Source organism: Phytophthora cinnamomi (assembly GCF_018691715.1).
Source record: "Phytophthora cinnamomi strain GKB4 chromosome Unknown Contig103, whole genome shotgun sequence".
NCBI classification, from domain to species: Eukaryota; Oomycota; class Peronosporomycetes; order Peronosporales; family Peronosporaceae; genus Phytophthora; species Phytophthora cinnamomi.
Window position 1 is genome coordinate 1 of NW_027151036.1, and position 21,506 is coordinate 21,506.

The 21,506-nt window shown below is 49.2% G+C and overlaps 6 protein-coding genes across 6 annotated transcripts; 3 read left to right on the top strand and 3 right to left on the bottom strand.

The window, feature by feature from the left end:
- Positions 1-231: 231 nt before the first annotated feature.
- On the top strand, positions 232-3,232 carry IUM83_19884 (uncharacterized protein; the record flags this gene model as incomplete). Its single annotated transcript, XM_067944953.1, has 3 exons — positions 232-422; positions 512-627; positions 2,718-3,232. Coding segments are annotated over 3 exons (822 nt in total), but the record flags the coding sequence as incomplete, so codon positions are not given.
- Positions 3,233-3,589: 357 nt separating this feature from the next.
- IUM83_19885 (putative secreted RxLR effector peptide protein) lies at positions 3,590-4,633 on the top strand (the record flags this gene model as incomplete). Its single annotated transcript, XM_067944954.1, has 1 exon — positions 3,590-4,633. The coding sequence occupies one exon, from the start codon at positions 3,590-3,592 to the stop codon at positions 4,631-4,633; it is 1,044 nt and encodes a 347-aa protein (XP_067782885.1).
- Positions 4,634-5,680: 1,047 nt separating this feature from the next.
- On the bottom strand, positions 5,681-6,958 carry IUM83_19886 (AP-1 complex subunit gamma-1; the record flags this gene model as incomplete). Its single annotated transcript, XM_067944955.1, has 1 exon — positions 5,681-6,958. The coding sequence occupies one exon, from the start codon at positions 6,956-6,958 to the stop codon at positions 5,681-5,683; it is 1,278 nt and encodes a 425-aa protein (XP_067782897.1).
- Positions 6,959-10,357: 3,399 nt separating this feature from the next.
- IUM83_19887 (RxLR effector protein) lies at positions 10,358-12,121 on the bottom strand (the record flags this gene model as incomplete). The annotated part of the gene is made up of 2 exons (XM_067944956.1): positions 10,358-10,472; positions 10,545-12,121. The coding sequence occupies 2 exons, from the start codon at positions 12,119-12,121 to the stop codon at positions 10,358-10,360; spliced, it is 1,692 nt and encodes a 563-aa protein (XP_067782886.1).
- A 1,447-nt stretch (positions 12,122-13,568) lies between these two features.
- IUM83_19888 (uncharacterized protein) lies at positions 13,569-16,283 on the bottom strand (the record flags this gene model as incomplete). Its single annotated transcript, XM_067944957.1, has 5 exons — positions 13,569-14,229; positions 14,319-14,509; positions 14,588-14,725; positions 15,590-16,151; positions 16,228-16,283. 5 exons carry the CDS (start codon positions 16,281-16,283, stop codon positions 13,569-13,571), a joined length of 1,608 nt encoding a protein of 535 aa, XP_067782887.1.
- Positions 16,284-17,956: 1,673 nt separating this feature from the next.
- On the top strand, positions 17,957-19,666 carry IUM83_19889 (putative RxLR effector; the record flags this gene model as incomplete). The annotated part of the gene is made up of 1 exon (XM_067944958.1): positions 17,957-19,666. One exon carries the CDS (start codon positions 17,957-17,959, stop codon positions 19,664-19,666), a length of 1,710 nt encoding a protein of 569 aa, XP_067782888.1.
- Positions 19,667-21,506: the final 1,840 nt, after the last annotated feature.

A 21,506-nucleotide genomic window follows, 5' to 3' on the forward strand; every position in this document is an offset into this window, starting at 1 on the left:
GCTCACCAGGTCCCTGACCAAGCGAAATTCCTCGCCACGGCCGAGAACGCATTAAAAGTTGCTGCTGCGGGGCCTTCGAGAAACAAAGTGGTGGCCACTATCGTGAAACTCGCTGCTGCGCGCCAATGAAGATAGCCAGAGCTAAAGATCGCCGTACGCTGATTTCATTCCGCTAAAACTTGCTCGGGTACTTAGATGATTGATGTTGCTGTGGTTGTTGGTATTACACAGAAACTGTTGATCAAGTTCGGCGACTTGACCCTCGAAACTTTCCTCCTCTATCAGATGCTCGAGTCGGGATCGCCTACCGTGTTGATCGCCATCTTCACCAGCATTGTAGTATCTAACGCACTAATGTGTGCTGCCATGATGTTCGTCCCGTACGAGCGAGCGCCCCTCGCAGAGTCTATCATCGACGTTATGTAAGTGCTTCGATTGCCACAAAGGTAGAAACAATTGGGGTCAATTCTTACCCCAACTCTTTTCATTCTTGTTCGCACTTTTGCTGCAGGTTCGACTTCTTGATCGCCATCGGGTGTCCAATGCTGACCTTGTGCTACTGCCTCTCCACCTTCTCCTTCGACCGCGCCAAGTTCGCCATCAACCTGGCGGTTTTCCTGCAGGCTGGTTCGAACAGGGCGCGCGAGTTGTGGCCAACCCCGTCCAGATCGCGATCATCTCCAAAAGCCTCAAATCTCTACGCATTATGTCGGCCTTGGACTTCTTGTCGCGCATTGGCGTCAATGCGACACTGTGCTACCGTCTACGGCACGTCGTGGGTCTCCTCAACAGCTCGGAAAGGCAGCACAGCAGTGTGTACCCGAAGCGAAGCCGCATCGGTGCCTTTGGTCTCGCACTATGGGCCGTGTTGCTGGTAGTTTTGTTGAGGAAAGCATGCGTACATCCGCTTTAGCGTGTGCAACGCACCCCGAGTGTGTGGTAAATGCACGACGGTGGACGGTTATCAAGAGCGGGTCGCTCACACAGTGCCCATGTCTGACAATGATCGATCGCGACATCGCCCCCAAGACTTTTGCAGATTGGACGAACCCGACTAATGTTACTGACAAGGTGATACAGCTGGCCACAACAAGAGATTTACAGACACTTCAGATAACCAACCGCTACCTGGCCGAATTACCTGAGGAGCTTCGGCGGTGCAAAATCTAAAGCACCTGTACGACTTTTTTTCTATTCGTTCTCCTAAAGTCAGCGCAACGTGGTGGCTAACGGTGTGCATTTGTAGATCGCTGGAGTATACGCACACGCAAACGTTACCTGTATGGGTCAAGGAATTCACCAACCTTGAGTATCTGTAAGTATAAGAGTTCACATACCGGCAGATAAGTCCCAAAATCCTTACTTCTTGAAGTTCTTTTACACTGAAGACCGTATATTTGTTGTGCAGACACCTGGAAAGCAAATTCACGAGCCCGATGTCCACCTTACCAGAGGATACGTTCGACGGCATGTCCTCACTCACGTTTATACATTTCTCTGCTTTCACATCGATGACCAATTTGCCGTCGTTCGACGGCCTGACGAATCTCAAGTCAATCACGTTGGCCTGCCTGCTCTCGTTGGAGGAGCTCCTCCATTCAACAACCTAGGAAACCTCGAGCGACTAGTGCTGTCGTCGATGCCAGCCATGGACAGTCTGCCAGATCTCTCCCCAGTCGCCGATCTCAAGTCATTCGCTGTAGCGGACCGAGGTGCGTGGTGCTGCAATGGATTCATAGGCGAGTGCGACCTGGAAGATCGCAAATGTGGCATCGTTCACCCTGTCTGGGGACCCCGCCGCGACTTGCTTGGCCTCGAACCGCACGGAGAAAGTGGCCACAGCAACGACAATTGAATTGGTCAAGAAGTTTGCGTCGACAACTTGCGGTCCGGTGCTCGAAGCTGGCGTCTTGGAGGGCCCTCCGACGGAGGAGATCATGGATCCGTGCAACGGGACATTGTACCGACAGTGTCCGCGGTCCGACAATGTGGAGTCGATGTGCTATAACGCGCGGTTCATGGCAATTGCGTGCACTACAAACCCCTATCCAATCGAAATGCGAAGGCGTCAGATAGCTCAAGGTGTTGGCGACAAGTGCGACCTGGAAAATGAAGCGTGGTTGGGATGCAAGTAGACTATTTACATGCACTGCATCTCGTAATCGCACACTTCAAGTTCTTAGATAGGTGACACTGTGTCACTAAGCCTGGTGTTGGTACTTGATAAGTACTGTGTTAAGAGTGAGCGAGCGAGTCCAGTTCGATCTGCTTCACGAGTTGCTGGCACCGAAGGAACGAATAAACATTTGGTCATCGAAATATAGCAAACGTGAGTACATGTACGGCATCGCACTGTATCTTAGCCAAGATACACCATGTAGATCTGCATGAGCTGATCATGTGGCAGCGAAAGCCAACTCGGTTTGTAAACATAGCCCGCATGATGAATGGTTCACACACTATGCGCTTCGTTTTCTCATCCCGCAATTCGCTTTCCAAGCACTCGAGCTCTTTAATTCAGCATGGCTGCTGGGCGTAGATTGAAAATGCGTCTCCATCGCGTGACTGTGATCATCGTGTTGGCATATGCCGATACGTTATCAGTGACTGCGGACTCGATGGAGAACACGGCCACCTCGACAGTCGTGCACTTTGATGCCCATACAAGTAGGCATTTGAGGATTCGCACGCATAAATCAGCGGAAGCCATTTTGGAGGAACGGGGTTTAGCGTTGCCGAGCTTGTTGCCAAAATCACGAAGAAGCCGAGCAACCAAAAGGAAGTCACCAACCTCTTCGCCAAGTTGAAACTTTTCAACGAAAGGGCCAAGCTGTTTGAAAACGCGCAGTTTGCAGAGTGGACAAAAGCCGTTGAAAAGGGTTACAAGACGAATCCCGAGGCGGCGCTCACGGCTATGGTCTCGACTTTGAGACACCAGTACCGTGATGAGGCTCTCGTGGATATGATCGCGGCGGCGAAGAAAGTAGCGGGGACGAAGGATACGGCTACCAAACTGGAGAAGGCGCAGATGAAGAGCTGGCTGAGTGAGGAAAAAAGCGTAGAGGATGCGTTTCGCGTTTTCAAACTTGACAAGGACAAGTACAGCATTTTGTCGAGCCCGCTGCTGCAAAACTGGGTGTCCTACGCGAAGATGACGGGGACAGATCCGTACAAGTGGCTGTTTGCGAAGATGAAGGCGCAAAACTCGATGATAGTACAATTGCGAATGTAGTGGGTTCACCAACTCAAAACCCGGCTACAGCGGAAAGGCTGGCGGGGTGCTGTTCGATAGCTGGAAGCCGCAGAGCGCCTCCTACATTTTCGTACTTCTAAAGCTGGGTAATGAAGACGAACTACTGTTCACCCTCCCCAGGCTGAGAACATGGATGTCGTACGCGACCAAACTCGGGGGCGGAAATGCAGACGAGCAAATTTACAAGATACTGCGAAAGGCGTACGGTGACGCTGATTTGGCGGCGAAACTTGCTGTGTCGAAGCAGTACTCCGTGGGAGATGTTGTAACGCGATTGGAAAAGGCACAGCAAAGGTTTTGCTGAGCGAGAAGAAACCCGCGGATGAGATATTCAACATGTGGAAGCTGAACGGCCAAGGTGACAAACTGTTCGAGAACCCGGCGGTCGCTACCTGGGTCGCCTACGTAACAAAGTTGGATGCGAAGAACGCTGACGAGACGATGCTATCGGTGCTGAAGACCGCTTACAAGGATGACACTTTGGCTTTAACTAAGATGCTTGCTGCAGCGAAGGATAATGCCGACACAAAGGCCATTGCTGACAAGCTTGAGGAGGCTCTGTACAAGGACTGGCGCAGCAGTGGCAAGTCCACGGATGACGTTTTTGCTCTTCTCAAATTGGACGACGAAATGGATGATCTTTTGAGTGACCCCGTGTTGAACAACTGGGTGACGTATGTCGAAAATCTGCAGCAGAACCCGTACCCAATGTTGCTTGCGAAGCTCAAGTCACCCAAGGTTGAAAACGCTGACAGCAAGTTAGCAGACATGATCGTGAATGCACAAGGAAACTCCAACACACGTACGATCGCTGCCAGATTAGAGAAAGCGGAGCTTAGTAGCTGGTCGGGTGCAAAAATGACGGCGGATGATGTCTTCAAGCAACTAAAACTCGACGAGACAGGAGATTATCTTTTGGCGTCAGCGGGAGTGAGCGCCTGGTTAAAGTTTGTGAAGGAGAATTGGGAAAATGCAGATGATGTGGTATACGCCGTTCTGAAGCGGCAGTTTTCGTCAGACAGGAAGGTAGGGGAAGTATTAGCGACGGGGATTTTGCTCTCACCTTCGAAGGTCTACACTGTTGAAGTCACGAATGCAGTTCTCAATGTGTGGAAAAGCCAGGGCAAAAGCGCGGATGATGTTTTTGGTTTCATGATGAGTAACCTAACACATGGAAATATCCTCGGAACATCAAACTTCAACATTTGGGCGTCTTACGTGAAGATGGTGGACGATACGAACGTGTTCGTATCCATGGTTGAAATACTACAAAAGCAGTATGGTAAAGCCACCCTGTCCAATCTAATAACCAAGGCAGAGTTCTCCAAGGGTTCAGCACGTATTGCTTCAAGATTGAAGGCGGCACAGGAGCTGAAATAGGCATACAAAAAACACTTTCAAGTCACGAGGGCCTAAAGAACCGTCATTTACACGACGCGGCTAATCTCGATAACATGGTTGTGAACTCCAAATTGTTGAGAGGGTGATCACTATAGATCTAGAGAGCTAGTACGGATCAGCAAGGCAGTCATCGACGATTACTACAACAGGCCCGAAGCTACGAAAACAATCTGGTCTAGCTACAGTGAGGTACTTCGCATCTTTTGAAGTAGAAAAAATGTCCGGCCGGGTTCAATTTCATTGCACTTTTGTTAGGATCGTTCTATAGATGAGTAACAGGTCCAGGGCCCCGAGGCGATGGCGGTGTGCAAAGGCGACAGTACAATAGGCCTAACGAGCTACAATGACCGTTGCATGGGATCAACTATCAACTGCTCGACAAATCAATTCATGAACGAAATGCGACGACGACACATAACACAGATCCATGATTGAGGTACACTACGAAGGCGTTCTGGTGACATTCAGTACAATCGCAGGAAAAGATGTTGCTGGGAAACTGCTGGAAGAGCAAAAGCGACGAAAAGAAACGCGCACCAATGTTAGAGTGTCACAAGTACAAAAGAGATCGCTACAAGGCTGAAGATACAGTAAGCCACAAAAGACAATAGGACCTACCCTACAGAGGGTGAGAGGCCAAGTCTTTTTTTAACGAGAACCTATCCAGTCGTAAGTAGGATACTACTTGGTATCACGAACTCAGAACCACCTCATCGCACTTTGCCACGGAAACGTCTAATGGTGTGTGAGTGAAGCGACATGGAGAAATGTAGAGTCTAGCACCACAGATTCCGGGGTACTTCCTAGACTGTCAAGGCTCATTAATCGTGAGCCAAGACGTGCTTCGTGCGGTGCACAGGATCGAGTATTGCACGACGAATTGGAAGAGAACACGAGGAACGGAAAAGAATTTTTTTGCGCGCATTGTCGAGTGCCACCAATTTATGTCATCTATAATGCTAATAGTGCTAACTACAAAATTTAAGATGAAAAGAAGATTACTTAGTATAAACGAAATATACCCATCTACCGATATCCTGAGCCTGATGTGGACGACGTCTCGGACGCAGTTTCCACTCCGCTGAGCGCCATATCCCAAACGGACTGCTCCTTGGCCTCCATGAGGCAATTCAAGCAAAACCGGAGCGCACACTGTCTGACTGCGCCCGTGCTCGACACGTCCACCGTCATCTTCTTGATCACGCTGCACTTGGCACACATGGCCCGACGGCAAATAGCACACGCAGAACTGACACCACCGCCGATCGCGAACTTGCTGAAGTTCTTGAAGCAAGTTTCGCAGCGCTTGGGCCTCGGCATCCCTGGCCGATCCGACTCACGTGGAGGTGCGCCCTTCTCCTTCATAAGCCACGTGAGTTTCTTGACGTACGCGTAGTCGACCACCTTGGAGGCGCTGATGATGGCTTCAGCTCCAACAGCAGCAGCCACGCGATCCAGAATCTTGCCGCCGGGGTCGCTGTAGTTCCGGCAGTACTTTTCCACCTTCCCGGGACCCTTTTGCCGATCAATAAAGCACAGACTCAACTTGGCGCGGATAATACCGAGATCGGTCAATTCCGGGACGCCGGGCAACGAAATGGAGTGCATAAGGTAGTACCCGATCTTCTCGCCCTTGGAGTCCTTGGTGAGACCGGTGGCCTCCATGATGAGGTAGTCGCGCTGCTGCATGATGCTCGAAAGCACCGCCGGCCTCTCCTTCGCGAACCACTTGATACCCAGAAACTGGAACGGGTCATCGTGGGTCGGTTTACGGATGGTGGCGAGGATCCGGGCATCGTCAAGACGGTCGTTAATGTGCGAACTGCGCCACTTCCAGGCCTCGTCGGTGGAAGCAAAGGTGCCGAACATGCAGTCGTCCAGGGAACCGTCCACCGTTCCGTGCAGAACCATAACGGGGCGCTGCATCAGCTTGTTCTTAGCGAGGACAGATGAGGTGGACGACTCCACGTCCGTACTCATAGTCGACTGCTCCGTTCCCGCGCGACTGCGGTCCCCCGTAGACCACGTCGCACTTTGACTCCCGGGCGACTGCAGCCCACTAAGCTGCTTTCCCAGTGTTGTGGTACTCTCAACGGGCCTCCGCTCGCGATAGACATTGAGTCCGTCCCTCGCGCGCACCAATCTCCACTTTTCGTTTGAAAACTTGGATCCACCTGCCAGAAACGCCTCGTTCTCCTCCAAAGTCTCGCGCACCACCGACTCCGCCTCTTGGATCAGCGCGTTCTGCTGCTCCTTGGTCAAATCCAACTGCCGGAACGCGTTCTCCGGGAGAGTGAACTTCATGATGCTCTTCTGTCCTGCCACTCAAGTGGACAATTTGCTTGTGCCCTCGGTGATCGGTAGGCTGCTAGGCAGGCAGCCACTCGACATCGTTTCGGCCATTTCAAAGCCTTGGTTTTATCCTTGCCTCAAAGCACCACGGCCGTCAAGCTGAGAGCCGTTCGCTTTTTGACGCATTCCCGCCAGAGGGTCCTTTGTGCCTTCTTGTAAACCAGGTGAAGTGACCCCAACTGGTTTACAAGGTGTTAAAGCACGAGGAAATCGCTACAAACGCCATAACTCACGAGATATAAGTGGGGCAGTCCTAGACCTGCCGTGGGACGGGCTCAGTTTCCCCCATGCGTGCTTTTCACGCTTACCCCGCACAACCTCGCGACGCGTTCTAGCTGACATCAGCAAGCGACGTCGCTGACCCCTTTGCAGAACTCGATAAAATTCCTCGAATGAATAAATGTATCGTACATGTACTGTACCTGCGTTGGAATCAATTGGCTTTTTGTGCACGTCGTCGTTTGAACGTCCTTTCATAGATACGCCTTATTACATGTACAGTTCTGCGCGATAATGATGATGGCGCAACCTGGACCATCGATCGTGTTTCAGGTTTGATGGGGATTCGTCGCGGACCACGAAGAAGCCCCATCACACCACGACTCGTGGTGTTGGTCACGTGCATCTATTATTTTTAAATGACATTAGAACCTTTAACTCTACGGTACATGTAGCAGAGATACTTTACCACCTATTGTAGCAGGCATTCTGTTCATGTATTTTATACGATGAACCAGCTTCATTCGAAGTTACAGAACGCCGGCATTCTCCTTGAATGCAGTCCTGCACATCAGATTAGGCACCTGTATAAACACATAATCTCAGATAACCTATACGGATTTGTACACTTGTCAAATCACAGACACATCCAAGAAGTTATCTATTCTGATTTAAAATATGATCAGACATCCCTAATTAGAGATGCACGACTGTATATGGTGCGTGTCCTACACTCACAATGCTGAAGCAGAAACAGCAAGTCGATTGTGGCAAAAAAATATAAACTTGCCCGCTATATGTGACGTTACGATAGGTTTTCAACAACTGGAATCGTGGAGGAGGATGTTAGTCAGCTCTCCTGGTAGAAGGAAGGAATTCAAGTTGATTGTTGTGCCTTTCACTTATTCTGCCATGATAATTTTGACATAATTCTAATCCCCTCCTGGCCTAATTATGCCTTGTGTTAGCTAATTCACATGTTAATTCCTAGGAGCGGCGATTGTGAAGCTGAGTTGAGCCCGAATTCGAGGAAAACAGCGCGATCGGCGGTTATCTACCCGCCATTCCATGCTTTGACCGCCGCATTCCCGTCTATTGGTTTGCAAATGATGACCGCGGGAGTTAGGGAAATCGCAGCCAGAGTTAGCATTAAATAGGCGTTTGTCGCTCTTTTATGGATCTAATTCCGCCGGAATTACCCGCAAATATAGGTGAAAGGCACAATACATGCATCGTAAATCACGGATTCATCGCAACACACCTCCTCAATGCACCACGTAAAAACTGTCAGGTTTTCGGCAAAAACGGTCAGGTTTTCGGCAAAAACGGTCGGATATATGGGGGTGACACCACGTCTGTATCTTAATATTTTTATTGAAAAGGTTAAGCATTTCTTCAAATCCGCAAATTATATTATGACTGATCGCGTTTAGTGGTTACGCTGTAACAACTCAGAAGTTACCAACAAATTATACATGACGGGAACTTTTTACGAGTGTAGCAATGAACCCGTGGTTTACGGTAACTGGTAATTCCTTGTTGCTGTCCTATAATATACTTGGTTTGCTACTGATTGAATACAGCTCTCCTTGTGGTTTAAAGCAGTGCATAGCACATGAAACCTTTCTTCTGAACACTAATAGTGCAGCCTAGGCTTACCAACAGCTTGCTTGAATAACTGTATCAGGCGCCTTCGCATTTCGATCAGGTGCGGCTTCGTGGTCAGACCGTGGACACCGTCGGTGCAATGACCCGTTGCAAGTCACCTCTGTCAGTGAGGTGCCAATTTCCAGCACCAGTTCCATTGTCATCGCCATTGCCATTTGCTCCGTGCGATTCGAGGCAAAGCAAGCCGCCGCGGGCCGTTGCAAGATCACCCGCCTCGGGCCGATACAATAAACGTCTTGAAACCAGCCACAGGGGGGCAAAACACTTTATATAGTCAGGAGAAGTTTCCGGTAACTTATTAACGAAACCGAGGGCCAATGCCGAAGAAGGAACATACATGTATAAACCACGATATCGTGTCGATCTGGTCATTGAGTTCCCAGCGTCAATCCTACGGCTTCATTATAGTTCCAAGGACTAGTCCTGCTAATCCATCCAACACGTAAGCCAACCAGCAGAGGGTAGGATACCGAGCTCATGGCGGCTTTCCCACGTTTAACTTCAACAAGATAACGCTAGTGTACTCCCTAACACTAACATGTTAGTTACTATACATGTTAGCTAACTGTTAGTTAGTGTCTAGTATTTTGAGCTAACATGTCAGTAGAAGTTGGAGCGATAAGCGTGGACTCGACGATTTGAAAACTTGAAAATGAGCTTGTCTTCTTCTTTGTTGCATCTAATAGCGTATAATATCCTTCTTTGATGTCATTTTAGTAACACGCTAGCTAGTGATGTAACGCACTGCGTTATATATTACTGATTTCGTAATTTATTACGGAACACCTAATTTATATTTGTTGTGGTACGTATTACGGGACGACTTACGGGACGACTTACGGGACGACTTACGGGACGAAGTTTACGGGGCGACCCGTCAACTAACAATTGCATTCAACAAGGAGTGGTCATGAAGTGAGTAGCTAGTCTAGAGTACAAGAGAGTACGGACTTTAAGTTACAAAATCACTTTCGTTTTGCCCTTTACGAGCCCAAGCGTCGACTACATCACAAGTGAGCTGTTAGCCAAATTGTCGCTGAAATACCGAATACAACGAGTTTAGACCCACACTTGGGTGTTTTTTTATTAAAAACGTTGGAGTATTCTCCTATTAATATATTATATTAATATAATGAACCAACTATGTTATATTATGGTCTCAACTTATAAAGAATTATCCAAGAATTAAAAGACATTGCATATGCAAATATGGCTCACGTAGAAGTTGAATCATAGGGGCATGGCCAAGTTACATCAGAGTTCCAGGAGAACGTTGGCGCGGCAGCACTACGTGGAGAATCAGTGCTTAAAAAAATCCTGCTTCGCAGACTACTTTAATCAATGCATGACTCCTTTTGTTCTTAGTATACAATACTAACAGGCACTAACATGTATAGTTTTGAACTAACATGTAAGTGTCTAGTAATACGGACGAACATGTCAGTGGAGTTCACTATTTTGGGGTCACTTTTTTTGCTGAGACGCAATTGAGTCTCCAGTCTGGTAGCTATCCCCTTTGTACTCTCGAACTTCTTTGCGGCGGCGAACATTTGCGCAAGTACCCCTCATGATACCGGGACTTTAGGAACGAAAACATAATTTTATCCGCGTTCTTCGCATCCAGTCTACTGTAGTAACGTAGGAGACCCACCTTGGGAACGCAGGCTCTTCGAACAACGTAACCCACGACTGGAAAATTCCTAGCGAGTTGAAAACGTCTTCTGGCGTTTTTCGTTGACTCAGCCACAGCTCCACCTGCAACTTCTCAGCAATAGCCTTCAAATAGCGTGTTTTAGCGTTTTGCTGTGCCTTGACGAGCGTTTTTGCGAGCTTGGCGTCGGTACCTGACAGCTTGGATGACTTGAGCTTCGCAAGCAATTCCGAGTACGGGTTCTGCTGCAGATTTTCCACATACGTCACCCAGTTGTTCAACACGGGGTTACTCAAAAGATCATCCATTTCGTCGTCCAATTTGAGAAGAGCAAAAACGTCATCCGCGGACTTGCCACTGCTGCGCCAGTCCTTGTACAGAGCCTCCTCAAGCTTGTCAGCAATGGCTTTTGTGTCGGCATTATCCTTCGCTGCAGCAAGCATCTTAGTTAAAGCCAAAGTGTCATCCTTGTAAGCGGTCTTCAACACCGATAGCATCGTCTCGTCAGCGTTCTTCGCATCCAACTTTGTTACGTAGGCGACCCAGGTAGCGACCGCCGGGTTCTCGAACAGTTTGTCACCTTGGCCGTTCAGCTTCCACATGTTGAATATCTCATCCGCGGGTTTCTTCTCGCTCAGCAAAACCTTTTGCTGTGCCTTTTCCAATCGCGTTACAACATCTCCCACGGAGTACTGCTTCGACACAGCAAGTTTCGCCGCCAAATCAGCGTCACCGTACGCCTTTCGCAGTATCTTGTAAATTTGCTCGTCTGCATTTCCGCCCCCGAGTTTGGTCGCGTACGACATCCATGTTCTCAGCCTGGGGAGGGTGAACAGTAGTTCGTCTTCATTACCCAGCTTTAGAAGTACGAAAATGTAGGAGGCGCTCTGCGGCTTCCAGCTATCGAACAGCACCCCCGCCAGCCTTTCCGCTGTAGCCGGGTTTTGAGTTGGTGAACCCACTACATTCGCAATTGTACTATCATCGAGTTTTTGCGCCTTCATCTTCGCAAACAGCCACTTGTACGGATCTGTCCCCGTCATCTTCGCGTAGGACACCCAGTTTTGCAGCAGCGGGCTCGACAAAATGCTGTACTTGTCCTTGTCAAGTTTGAAAACGCGAAACGCATCCTCTACGCTTTTTTCCTCACTCAGCCAGCTCTTCATCTGCGCCTTCTCCAGTTTGGTAGCCGTATCCTTCGTCCCCGCTACTTTCTTCGCCGCCGCGATCATATCCACGAGAGCCTCATCACGGTACTGGTGTCTCAAAGTCGAGACCATAGCCGTGAGCGCCGCCTCGGGATTCGTCTTGTAACCCTTTTCAACGGCTTTTGTCCACTCTGCAAACTGCGCGTTTTCAAACAGCTTGGCCCTTTCGTTGAAAAGTTTCAACTTGGCGAAGAGGTTGGTGACTTCCTTTTGGTTGCTCGGCTTCTTCGTGATTTTGGCAACAAGCTCGGCAACGCTAAACCCCCGTTCCTCCAAAATGGTTTCCGCTGAGTTATGCGTGCGAATCCTCAAATGCCTACTTGTATGGGCATCAAAGTGCTCGACTGTCGAGGTGGCCGTGTTCTCCATCGAGTCCGCAGTCACTGATAACGTATCGGCATATGCCAACACGATGATCGCAGTCACGCGATGGAGACGCATTTTCAATCTACGCCCAGCAGCCATGCTGAATTAAAGAGCTCGAGTGCTTGGAAAGCGAATTGCGGGATGAGAAAACGAAGCGCATAGTGTGTGAACCATTCATCATGCGGGCTATGTTTACAAACCGAGTTGGCTTTCGCTGCCACATGATCAGCTCATGCAGATCTACATGGTGTATCTTGGCTAAGATACAGTGCGATGCCGTACATGTACTCACGTTTGCTATATTTCGATGACCAAATGTTTATTCGTTCCTTCGGTGCCAGCAACTCGTGAAGCAGATCGAACTGGACTCGCTCGCTCACTCTTAACACAGTACTTATCAAGTACCAACACCAGGCTTAGTGACACAGTGTCACCTATCTAAGAACTTGAAGTGTGCGATTACGAGATGCAGTGCATGTAAATAGTCTACTTGCATCCCAACCACGCTTCATTTTCCAGGTCGCACTTGTCGCCAACACCTTGAGCTATCTGACGCCTTCGCATTTCGATTGGATAGGGGTTTGTAGTGCACGCAATTGCCATGAACCGCGCGTTATAGCACATCGACTCCACATTGTCGGACCGCGGACACTGTCGGTACAATGTCCCGTTGCACGGAGCCATGATCTCCTCCGTCGGAGGGCCCTCCAAGACGCCAGCTTCGAGCACCGGACCGCAAGTTGTCGACGCAAACTTCTTGACCAATTCAATTGTCGTTGCTGTGGCCATTTTCTCCGTGCGGTTCGAGGCCAAGCAAGTCGCGGCGGGGTCCCCAGACAGGGTGAACGATGCCACATTTGCGATCTTCCAGGTCGCACTCGCCTATGAATCCATTGCAGCACCACGCACCTCGGTCCGCTACAGCGAATGACTTGAGATCGGCGACTGGGGAGAGATCTGGCAGACTGTCCATGGCTGGCATCGACGACAGCACTAGTCGCTCGAGGTTTCCTAGGTTGTTGAATGGAGGAGCTCCTCCAACGAGAGCAGGCAGGCCAACGTGATTGACTTGAGATTCGTCAGGCCGTCGAACGACGGCAAATTGGTCATCGATGTGAAAGCAGAGAAATGTATAAACGTGAGTGAGGACATGCCGTCGAACGTATCCTCTGGTAAGGTGGACATCGGGCTCGTGAATTTGCTTTCCAGGTGTCTGCACAACAAATATACGGTCTTCAGTGTAAAACCTTCAAGAAGTAAGGATTTTGGGGACTTATCTACCGGTATGTGAACTCTTATACTTACAGATACTCAAGGTTGGTGAATTCCTTGACCCATACAGGTAACGTTTGCGTGTGCGTATACTCCAGCGATCTACAAATGCACACCGTTAGCCACCACGTTGCGCTGACTTTAGGAGAACGAATAGAAAAAAAGTCGTACAGGTGCTTTAGATTTTGCACCGCCGAAGCTCCTCAGGTAATTCGGCCAGGTAGCGGTTGGTTATCTGAAGTGTCTGTAAATCTCTTGTTGTGGCCAGCTGTATCACCTTGTCAGTAACATTAGTCGGGTTCGTCCAATCTGCAAAAGTCTTGGGGGCGATGTCGCGATCGATCATTGTCAGACATGGGCACTGTGTGAGCGACCCGCTCTTGATAACCGTCCACCGTCGTGCATTTACCACACACTCGGGGTGCGTTGCACACGCTAAAGCGGATGTACGCATGCTTTCCTCAACAAAAACTACCAGCAACACGGCCCATAGTGCGAGACCAAAGGCACCGATGCGGCTTCGCTTCGGGTACACACTGCTGTGCTGCCTTTCCGAGCTGTTGAGGAGACCCACGACGTGCCGTAGACGGTAGCACAGTGTCGCATTGACGCCAATGCGCGACAAGAAGTCCAAGGCCGACATAATGCGTAGAGATTTTAGGCTTTCGGAGATGATCGCGATCTGGACGGGGTTGGCCACAACTCGCGCGCCCTGTTCGAACCAGCCTGCAGGAAAAACCGCCAGGTTGATGGCGAACTTGGCGCGGTCGAAGGAGAAGGTGGAGAGGCAGTAGCACAAGGTCAGCATTGGACACCCGATGGCGATCAAGAAGTCGAACCTGCAGCAAAAGTGCGAACAAGAATGAAAAGAGTTGGGGTAAGAATTGACCCCAATTGTTTCTACCTTTGTGGCAATCGAAGCACTTACATAACGTCGATGATAGACTCTGCGAGGGGCGCTCGCTCGTACGGGACGAACATCATGGCAGCACACATTAGTGCGTTAGATACTACAATGCTGGTGAAGATGGCGATCAACACGGTAGGCGATCCCGACTCGAGCATCTGATAGAGGAGGAAAGTTTCGAGGGTCAAGTCGCCGAACTTGATCAACAGTTTCTGTGTAATACCAACAACCACAGCAACATCAATCATCTAAGTACCTGAGCAAGTTTTAGCGGAATGAAATCAGCGTACGGCGATCTTTAGCTGTTGGCTATCTTCACTGGTGAGCGCAGCAGCGAGTTTCACGATAGTGGCCACCACTTTGTTTCTCGAAGGCCCCGCAGCAGCAACTTTTAATGCGTTCTCGGCCTTAGCAAAAAACTCCACATGCTGGTAGGCAACGTGCATTTTGTCCTTAACATTCGAACGAGAATACGCAGGTAGCAAACGGCAACCAGCCAAGCGTGGTGGCTATCATCAGTGCTTTAGGATGGTCGACCTTCAGCCAAAAATGAACCACAGTCGATCATCTCCGTGTTCATGACACTGTTCACCGTGTTATTTGGGAAAATGTTAATTAAAAAACGAGCCAAACGATCCACTAAAACCAAGTGCAAATAATGAAAGCGATCATCACTTGGGGCAGAACCACTTTCGTGGTGCTTGGTCCAGCAGTGCCACTTGTTTTCTTGTACATTGTCGTCTGGTTTTCGTGACCAAAGACGCGCGCACATTCGCTTCCGGCGGGGTGGACTTCTGTTTGCGATGTGTTGGGTTTAGCTGTATGTTGCGACTTTCGGTGAAGAGAGGCTTTGTGTTAGCCTTCCTGGCTGTTATATGACGACGCTTGGATCTCCATGAGTTTTTTTCCCTTGTTGGTGGTTCCTTCAATTTGCCACTTTGTCGTTTTGAGAATGACGTCGATGCTCTGGAGGCTCTTCATACAGAAATATGCTGCTACGCTTAGGCCCACAGCACGATCGAGTTAGCAGAGTTGACACTTCTCGTCATTGCGTGAACGCATTAATGGTGAGTTATTATATTGGTGGGGAACTTAACCACGCGTCAGTGTACGAGTCAATTCTTCTCCATTCGGCGCTATCGATTACGCATCGAGATGTTTTTGCTTTAGCATTCATGGTACAGTAAGTAGTCGGATTCGTTGACCACAACAGGATCGACAGGAAGTTCACCCAAGTAACGATTAGTCAGCTGCAACATTTGTAAATCTCCTGTAGTAGCTAACTGAGCCACCTTCTCTGTCACATTCATTGGCATTATCCACTCGGCGAACGTCTTCGGAGCAATATCTCGGTCAATTAGCATCAGGCACGGACACTGCGTCAACGAGTTGCTCTTGAGAATCGTCCATCGGTGAGCATTCACAGCGTACTCTGGGTGAGGATGACAGGCTATCGTAGACGTCCTCATACTCTCCTCGACAAATATAACTAGAATAATAGCGTACAGTACGAGTCCAATAGCTCCGAGACGATGGCGCTTGGGGTAGACACTGCTGCGTAGTCGTTTGGGACTGCGAATAATCTCCACGACGTAGCGCAAGCGGAAAGAGAACATGACGTTGACGCCCACCCTCGCCAGACACTCCAGCGCAGTCATGATGCGCAGTGACTTGAGACTTTTGTAGATGACGGCTACCTGCACCGGGTCCGCATTGACGCTAGCATCCTGTTCAAACCATCCTGAGGGATAAACTTCCATGTTGATAGCAAACTTGGTACGGTCAAATGTGAAGGCCGAAAGGCAGTAGACAACCACCAGCATCGGACATCCGATAGCGACAAGAAAGCCAATCCTGCGTAAGAGTTTGTTCATCGGAAATATGTCAGAAACAGTATCACACCATCTGACAAATACCACACCAAACTTACGAAACATCAATGAAAAGCTCTCCTAGAGGCGCTCGCTCGTACGGTACAAACATCATGCCGGCACAAGCAATTGCGTTGAAGACGACCACAAACGCAAAAAAATGCAACCAGTGGAGTAGGCGAGCCTGACTCGAGCATTTGAACGAGAAAACACGTCTCAAGAGCCAAGTCGCCGAACTTAATCGCCAATTTCTGTAAAAAGCAGTTGGAAAAGTTAGTTGGCACGTCATCCCAGAATGAAAGTTAACGTACAATTCGTTTCCACGCTAAGCTCTCTTCATTGTTGGACGGAAGCGAACTGCGTAGAGCGCGCGAGCTCCGTTGAGATTCAGTCTCCGGTTTGTAGGTGTCCCCAGCTTCGCTCTTTGCTACAATGCGACTAGTTCTGCGTTTGCGACGTCTTCTCCAAGATCGACAATAGAGCCTCGTTTGTCAATTTCGCGATCGGAAGATGGCAGGCCCAGGCAAGACTCGTTCTAGGCCGGGTAATTTCCGACTTGGGTAATCGGTTCCAGCCTCCGGGCCTTTCCCCGCGCAGCGTGTGTTAGCTCATAGCAACCGCACTAGCCATGTTATAGGTATTAATAAGTATTTACTAACCCCCGGACACTTGATCAACGGGCCCACGTCCCCTCCCGAGAGCCCCAACCAGTTCAAGCTGCTTCGTGAAAGCGTGTCGACTTCGACGGGCTGTTGGGAAGAGGAGTACAAGGATTGAATGGACCACAACAAAACCATGGTGACCGACTTCTACCGTCCAAGCACCACCAAGAAAATTGGGCTTCAAGCCCCAAGCATGAGTACCAAGACAGCCTTCAAGGCTCAAGACACATTTACGTCAGCCCATGATGGCTACCACAAATGCAAAAAATAGGCTGAGCCTACAGAAAATCCTGGACTCTATAGTTAACTACTAACACAAATAGAGGTTCTCTGACCCCCCCCCCCCCCCCCCCCGCAATGCGAGTATTGTTTAAGACGACTGCGACGCCGGCAGCGATCGTAATGTCGCTGATGACACCGCGCTGTAGCCGACACACCAACACCTCGACCGACACAGCAACCGACACCTGAGGACCGCGTCAACGTTGCCACTGCACAATATGCAGTAGTTTTTTTAATACTATAATTTACTGCGTGGGTGCCACATCAACAGCGACCTGCGTAATCAAGCGCCGTTAATTAGTGGCGGAGCTGGAGGGTGCTGTCATACAGAGAAAGCCCTCCTTGCAGGGCAGGCAGGAGTAGGAGAGGATCGATAAATGCTTGCCTAAATGAATTCACTTCGCAATCAACTTTGCAGCGCGCAAAACACCATAAAGTCCTCCACAGTTGCTGACTCCGCTGCCGTGCGGTACACCTACCTCTCCCTGCAGTGATATTTTCTAAAACGAAATCACAGTCCTCGAGTCGAACGATGCATCTCCTTCGGCTGATAAGCTTGACGCTCTTAGCCTTCTGTGCGTCTATTGATGCCTACGCTTCGGTGGCTGGCCCCACGCTACCAGTGTCCGACTTTTCCGACCCCACTGACGACCACACTACAAGTGAAAATACTGACATCTCCGCGGCAAGAACTGTCTACGATCATGACGGCGAAGAGAGATCAGGATTGTCCGTGTCTGTCGCGGAAAAGGTCAAAATCTTCTTCTCGTCGCCTAAAGTAACCCAAGACCACCTTCAGAGATGGCTCGACAAGGGGAAATCCGCAGACGTAGTTTTCGCTCGCATGCGTCTCACTAATGCCGGAGACTGGCTGTTTTACTTTGACGACTTCACTCGTTGGCTCAAGTACGTCGACGATTTGCATTCAAAGAACCCCGCGAAGGGAACGTCCGCGATCGCAACACTCACTGCTCACTATGGCGACGCAAAGCTGTACAAATTGGTTGACGAAGCCACGAAGATCACGGGAACGAAGGAACTCGCCACGGAACTGCAAACAAAGCAAATGAACCACTGGGTGGCCGTTGCAAAAGACCCTGACGATGTCTTTCATTTTATGGAATTGGACAAAGTGAATGAACAAATTCTCAGCAACCCGAAGTTTACCGCTTGGGCGAAGTATGTGGACGATTTCAGCGCAAAGTATCCCACAAAACAGGTGTCCATGGTCCCGGCGCTCTTGAGTAACTACGATGATGTCACTCTATTCGGAATGGCTGAGGCGGCAATGCGCGTGGAGGGAACCAAAACTGTCGCCATAAAACTTCAGGACCAACTGGCCAAAGCCTGGCTAAACAGTGGTAAATCACCGGGTGACGCTTTCGTAAAACTTGGACTCGGCGAGCCGGTGAGTAACCTTTTGGAGAGACCGCTCTTCAGCAGTTGGCTCAAATACACGAACGCCTACAGCGAAAAGTATCCCCACGAGAAGGCAACAGCTATCGAAACATTAACGCAGAAATTCGGCGATAAGCAAGTGGCGCAGATGCTTGGTATGGCAAAATCGAAAGATTCAACGCGAAGTATTGCCACCAATTTGGAGTCCGCCCAGCTGGAAATGTGGTTCAGAGGAGAAAAATCTGTCAACGACGTACTAGTGTTGCTACGTCTCTATTCGGTCGGTGACTTCGGCGGCGACTCTCTCCTCAACACTTGGGTCTCGTACATGAATGTCTTCCTCAAGGACAACCCTGGCGAGGTGACGTCGATGTTGACGAAGTTGGAAACTCAATTCAGCGACAGACCCTTTCACCAAATTCTCCAAGCAGGCATGAAGTTCTCCAGTATGGAAAGCGCTGCAACTAAAATCCAGGCGGAGAAGATCCAAGGGTATCTCGCGAGTAACCAATCTCCTCACAAGGTCTTTGAATGGTTGAACCTTGACAATGTGGGGATTGATCTGCCTGGTGACCCTTTGTTCACGACGTGGATGAAGTACGTCAAGGATTTCAACAAGAATAACCCAAAACGCCAGGAATCGGTATTTACACCAATCCGTGAGTCTTATAATTACCACGAGGAAATGATCAACAAAGCGATGAACAATCCAAGCACTGTGAAAATCGCCGAACAACTGGAGAGGGAGCAGTCCAAGTACTGGTTAGATCTGAGGCAGCTTCCCGAAAATGTGTTCTATTTCCTGAAATTGGACAAGGCTGACGAAAAGACTCTTGTCAATCGGAACTTCAAAACTTGGGTGGAGTACCTGAACCAGTTCAACCGTCGGTATCCCGAGGCCGAAACGACAATGATTGACGGACTCCGGGCTAACTATGCCGACATCAATCTTCTGGCGATATTTAATGCGGCGAAGAAGGACCCCAAGACAGAAAAGCTAGCCATGAACTTGGAAAGCGCTCTGGTCATCAAATGGGTAGCTGAAAAGGAACCGCTTGCAGTTCTTAAAAGGCGGTTCAATCATGTGCGATTCGCCGATGAGCTGCTTGAGAAATATGCCGAGAAGGTCAAGACACTATCAGGAGCTACTTCGTAAAACAGAAGTTTTGAGCGGCATTGGGAGGACCGCATTTCATTGCCTCTGATAATCAGAGTCTGATTATTTTTATTGGTCTTGCCACACAATGAATCTCGCTTAAACTCCTAGCAAAGCCATCAATTCAAACCCAATAATTCTTAGATTATACCGCAGCCGTGTCAGTAGCATCGGTTTTAGCGATGATATGTCAATTTTCGATGCATTGTACATTGATTCTATCGACAGGACCATGTAAGAATATTTAGAATATGTGTGCTGTGTTGCAAATTGGAACACTGTGCAAGCATTACTCAGCGGTGGTATGCACTACAGACGCACTATGGAGTAGTGCGAATGCTCATTTCTGTCCAGCAGAAAGACAGGCAACAGTTGTAGCTAGGTTAGATATCTAGCCTCAGACTTCCAAGGGGAATACCCTAGTGTTTGTAGTACGGGGCCCCTGCTCCAGGTAAGTTCTCATTCTCAAATATACCTCGTTCAGCGGACCAAGCCTCCGACGCTGTCGACCCTTCTAGGTGTCTTCCTTTTTTCCTATAAACACAACTATCGACCTCCTTTATGATGAAGTGAAATGATAGTACTTTGAGCCTCTTTAATAGAGTGGAAGTACGGTGGACAGCGAGAATCGAGGGTGTGATGAGTACGCTGGAAATTCGAAACTGAAATTTATCCTGAAGAAACTGCTTTGGGCTGCCTCTGCCGCTACAGGTAACACTATCATTGTTCTCGATTCAGCTCGTGCCTAGAAATGGGGAATAGCTTGGGCACTCGAAGCAATTGTCACGAACGCTTCATCTCCAAAGTTTATGTTAGCCAACGTTGTTTTGTAGTTTGTGGACCTCACGACTACTAAGTACGTAGGGCTCAAGTGATATGATATAGCTGTGTAAATTTACTTGCATCCTAACCAAGCCTCAACTTTGGGATCACACTTGTCACCAACACCTTGAGCTATCTGGCGCCGCCGCATCTTAATTGGAAAATGGTTTGTAGTGCAAGCGAGTCCCATGAACCGAACATTGTAGCACATGGACTCGATTTTATCGGCTCTTGGGCATTGTCGGTACATTGTCCCGTTGCAGGGTTCGATAATGTCTGGTGTCGGTGAGCCTTCCAGCACTCCAGGTTGGAGAACGGGCCCACACACTGTCCCCGCAAATTTCTTCACGAGTTCAAGTGTTGCTAGGGTGGCTCTTTTCTCGGTCCGGTTTGAGGGTAAGCAGGTGGCAGCCGGGGTTCCCCACACTGGATGCACCAAACACTTATCGTTGGTCAGATCGCAGTCGCCGAGAAACCCATTGCAGCACCATGTTCCACGATCTGAAACTACAAACGACTTTAAGTTTCGAACTGGGGTTAGGTCAGGAATGCTATCGATCGATACAAGACCCGCGAAGACAAAAGCGCTCGAGCTTATGGAGGTTGGTGAGTGGAGGTATTTCCTGGAGAGCCAAAAAGACTGCCAGCGTGAGTGATTTGAGACCCGAAAGGCCCTGGAGTGACGGTAACTTTGGCATCGAAATGCACATCGTCAGATGAATAAACGTGAGTGACGGCATATCGTCAAACATATCGTCGGAAGAAGCACCAGGGGACTGGAAACTTTGCTTTCCACATGCCTAGCATTAAATGCAACATAAGTACAATGATACCAACTGGATTCGATTAGCAAAAATACGTACAGGAACTCAAGTTTGGTCAACTCCTTCACCCACGGCGGGAATGTCTGTGTGTTCGTGTACTCCAGTGACCTAGATGCAGTCATTTATAAATGTTATCAATACGTGAGTGTTACTTCAGGTAAACAGTATGGTGATCTGTTGTGAACAACAATTCA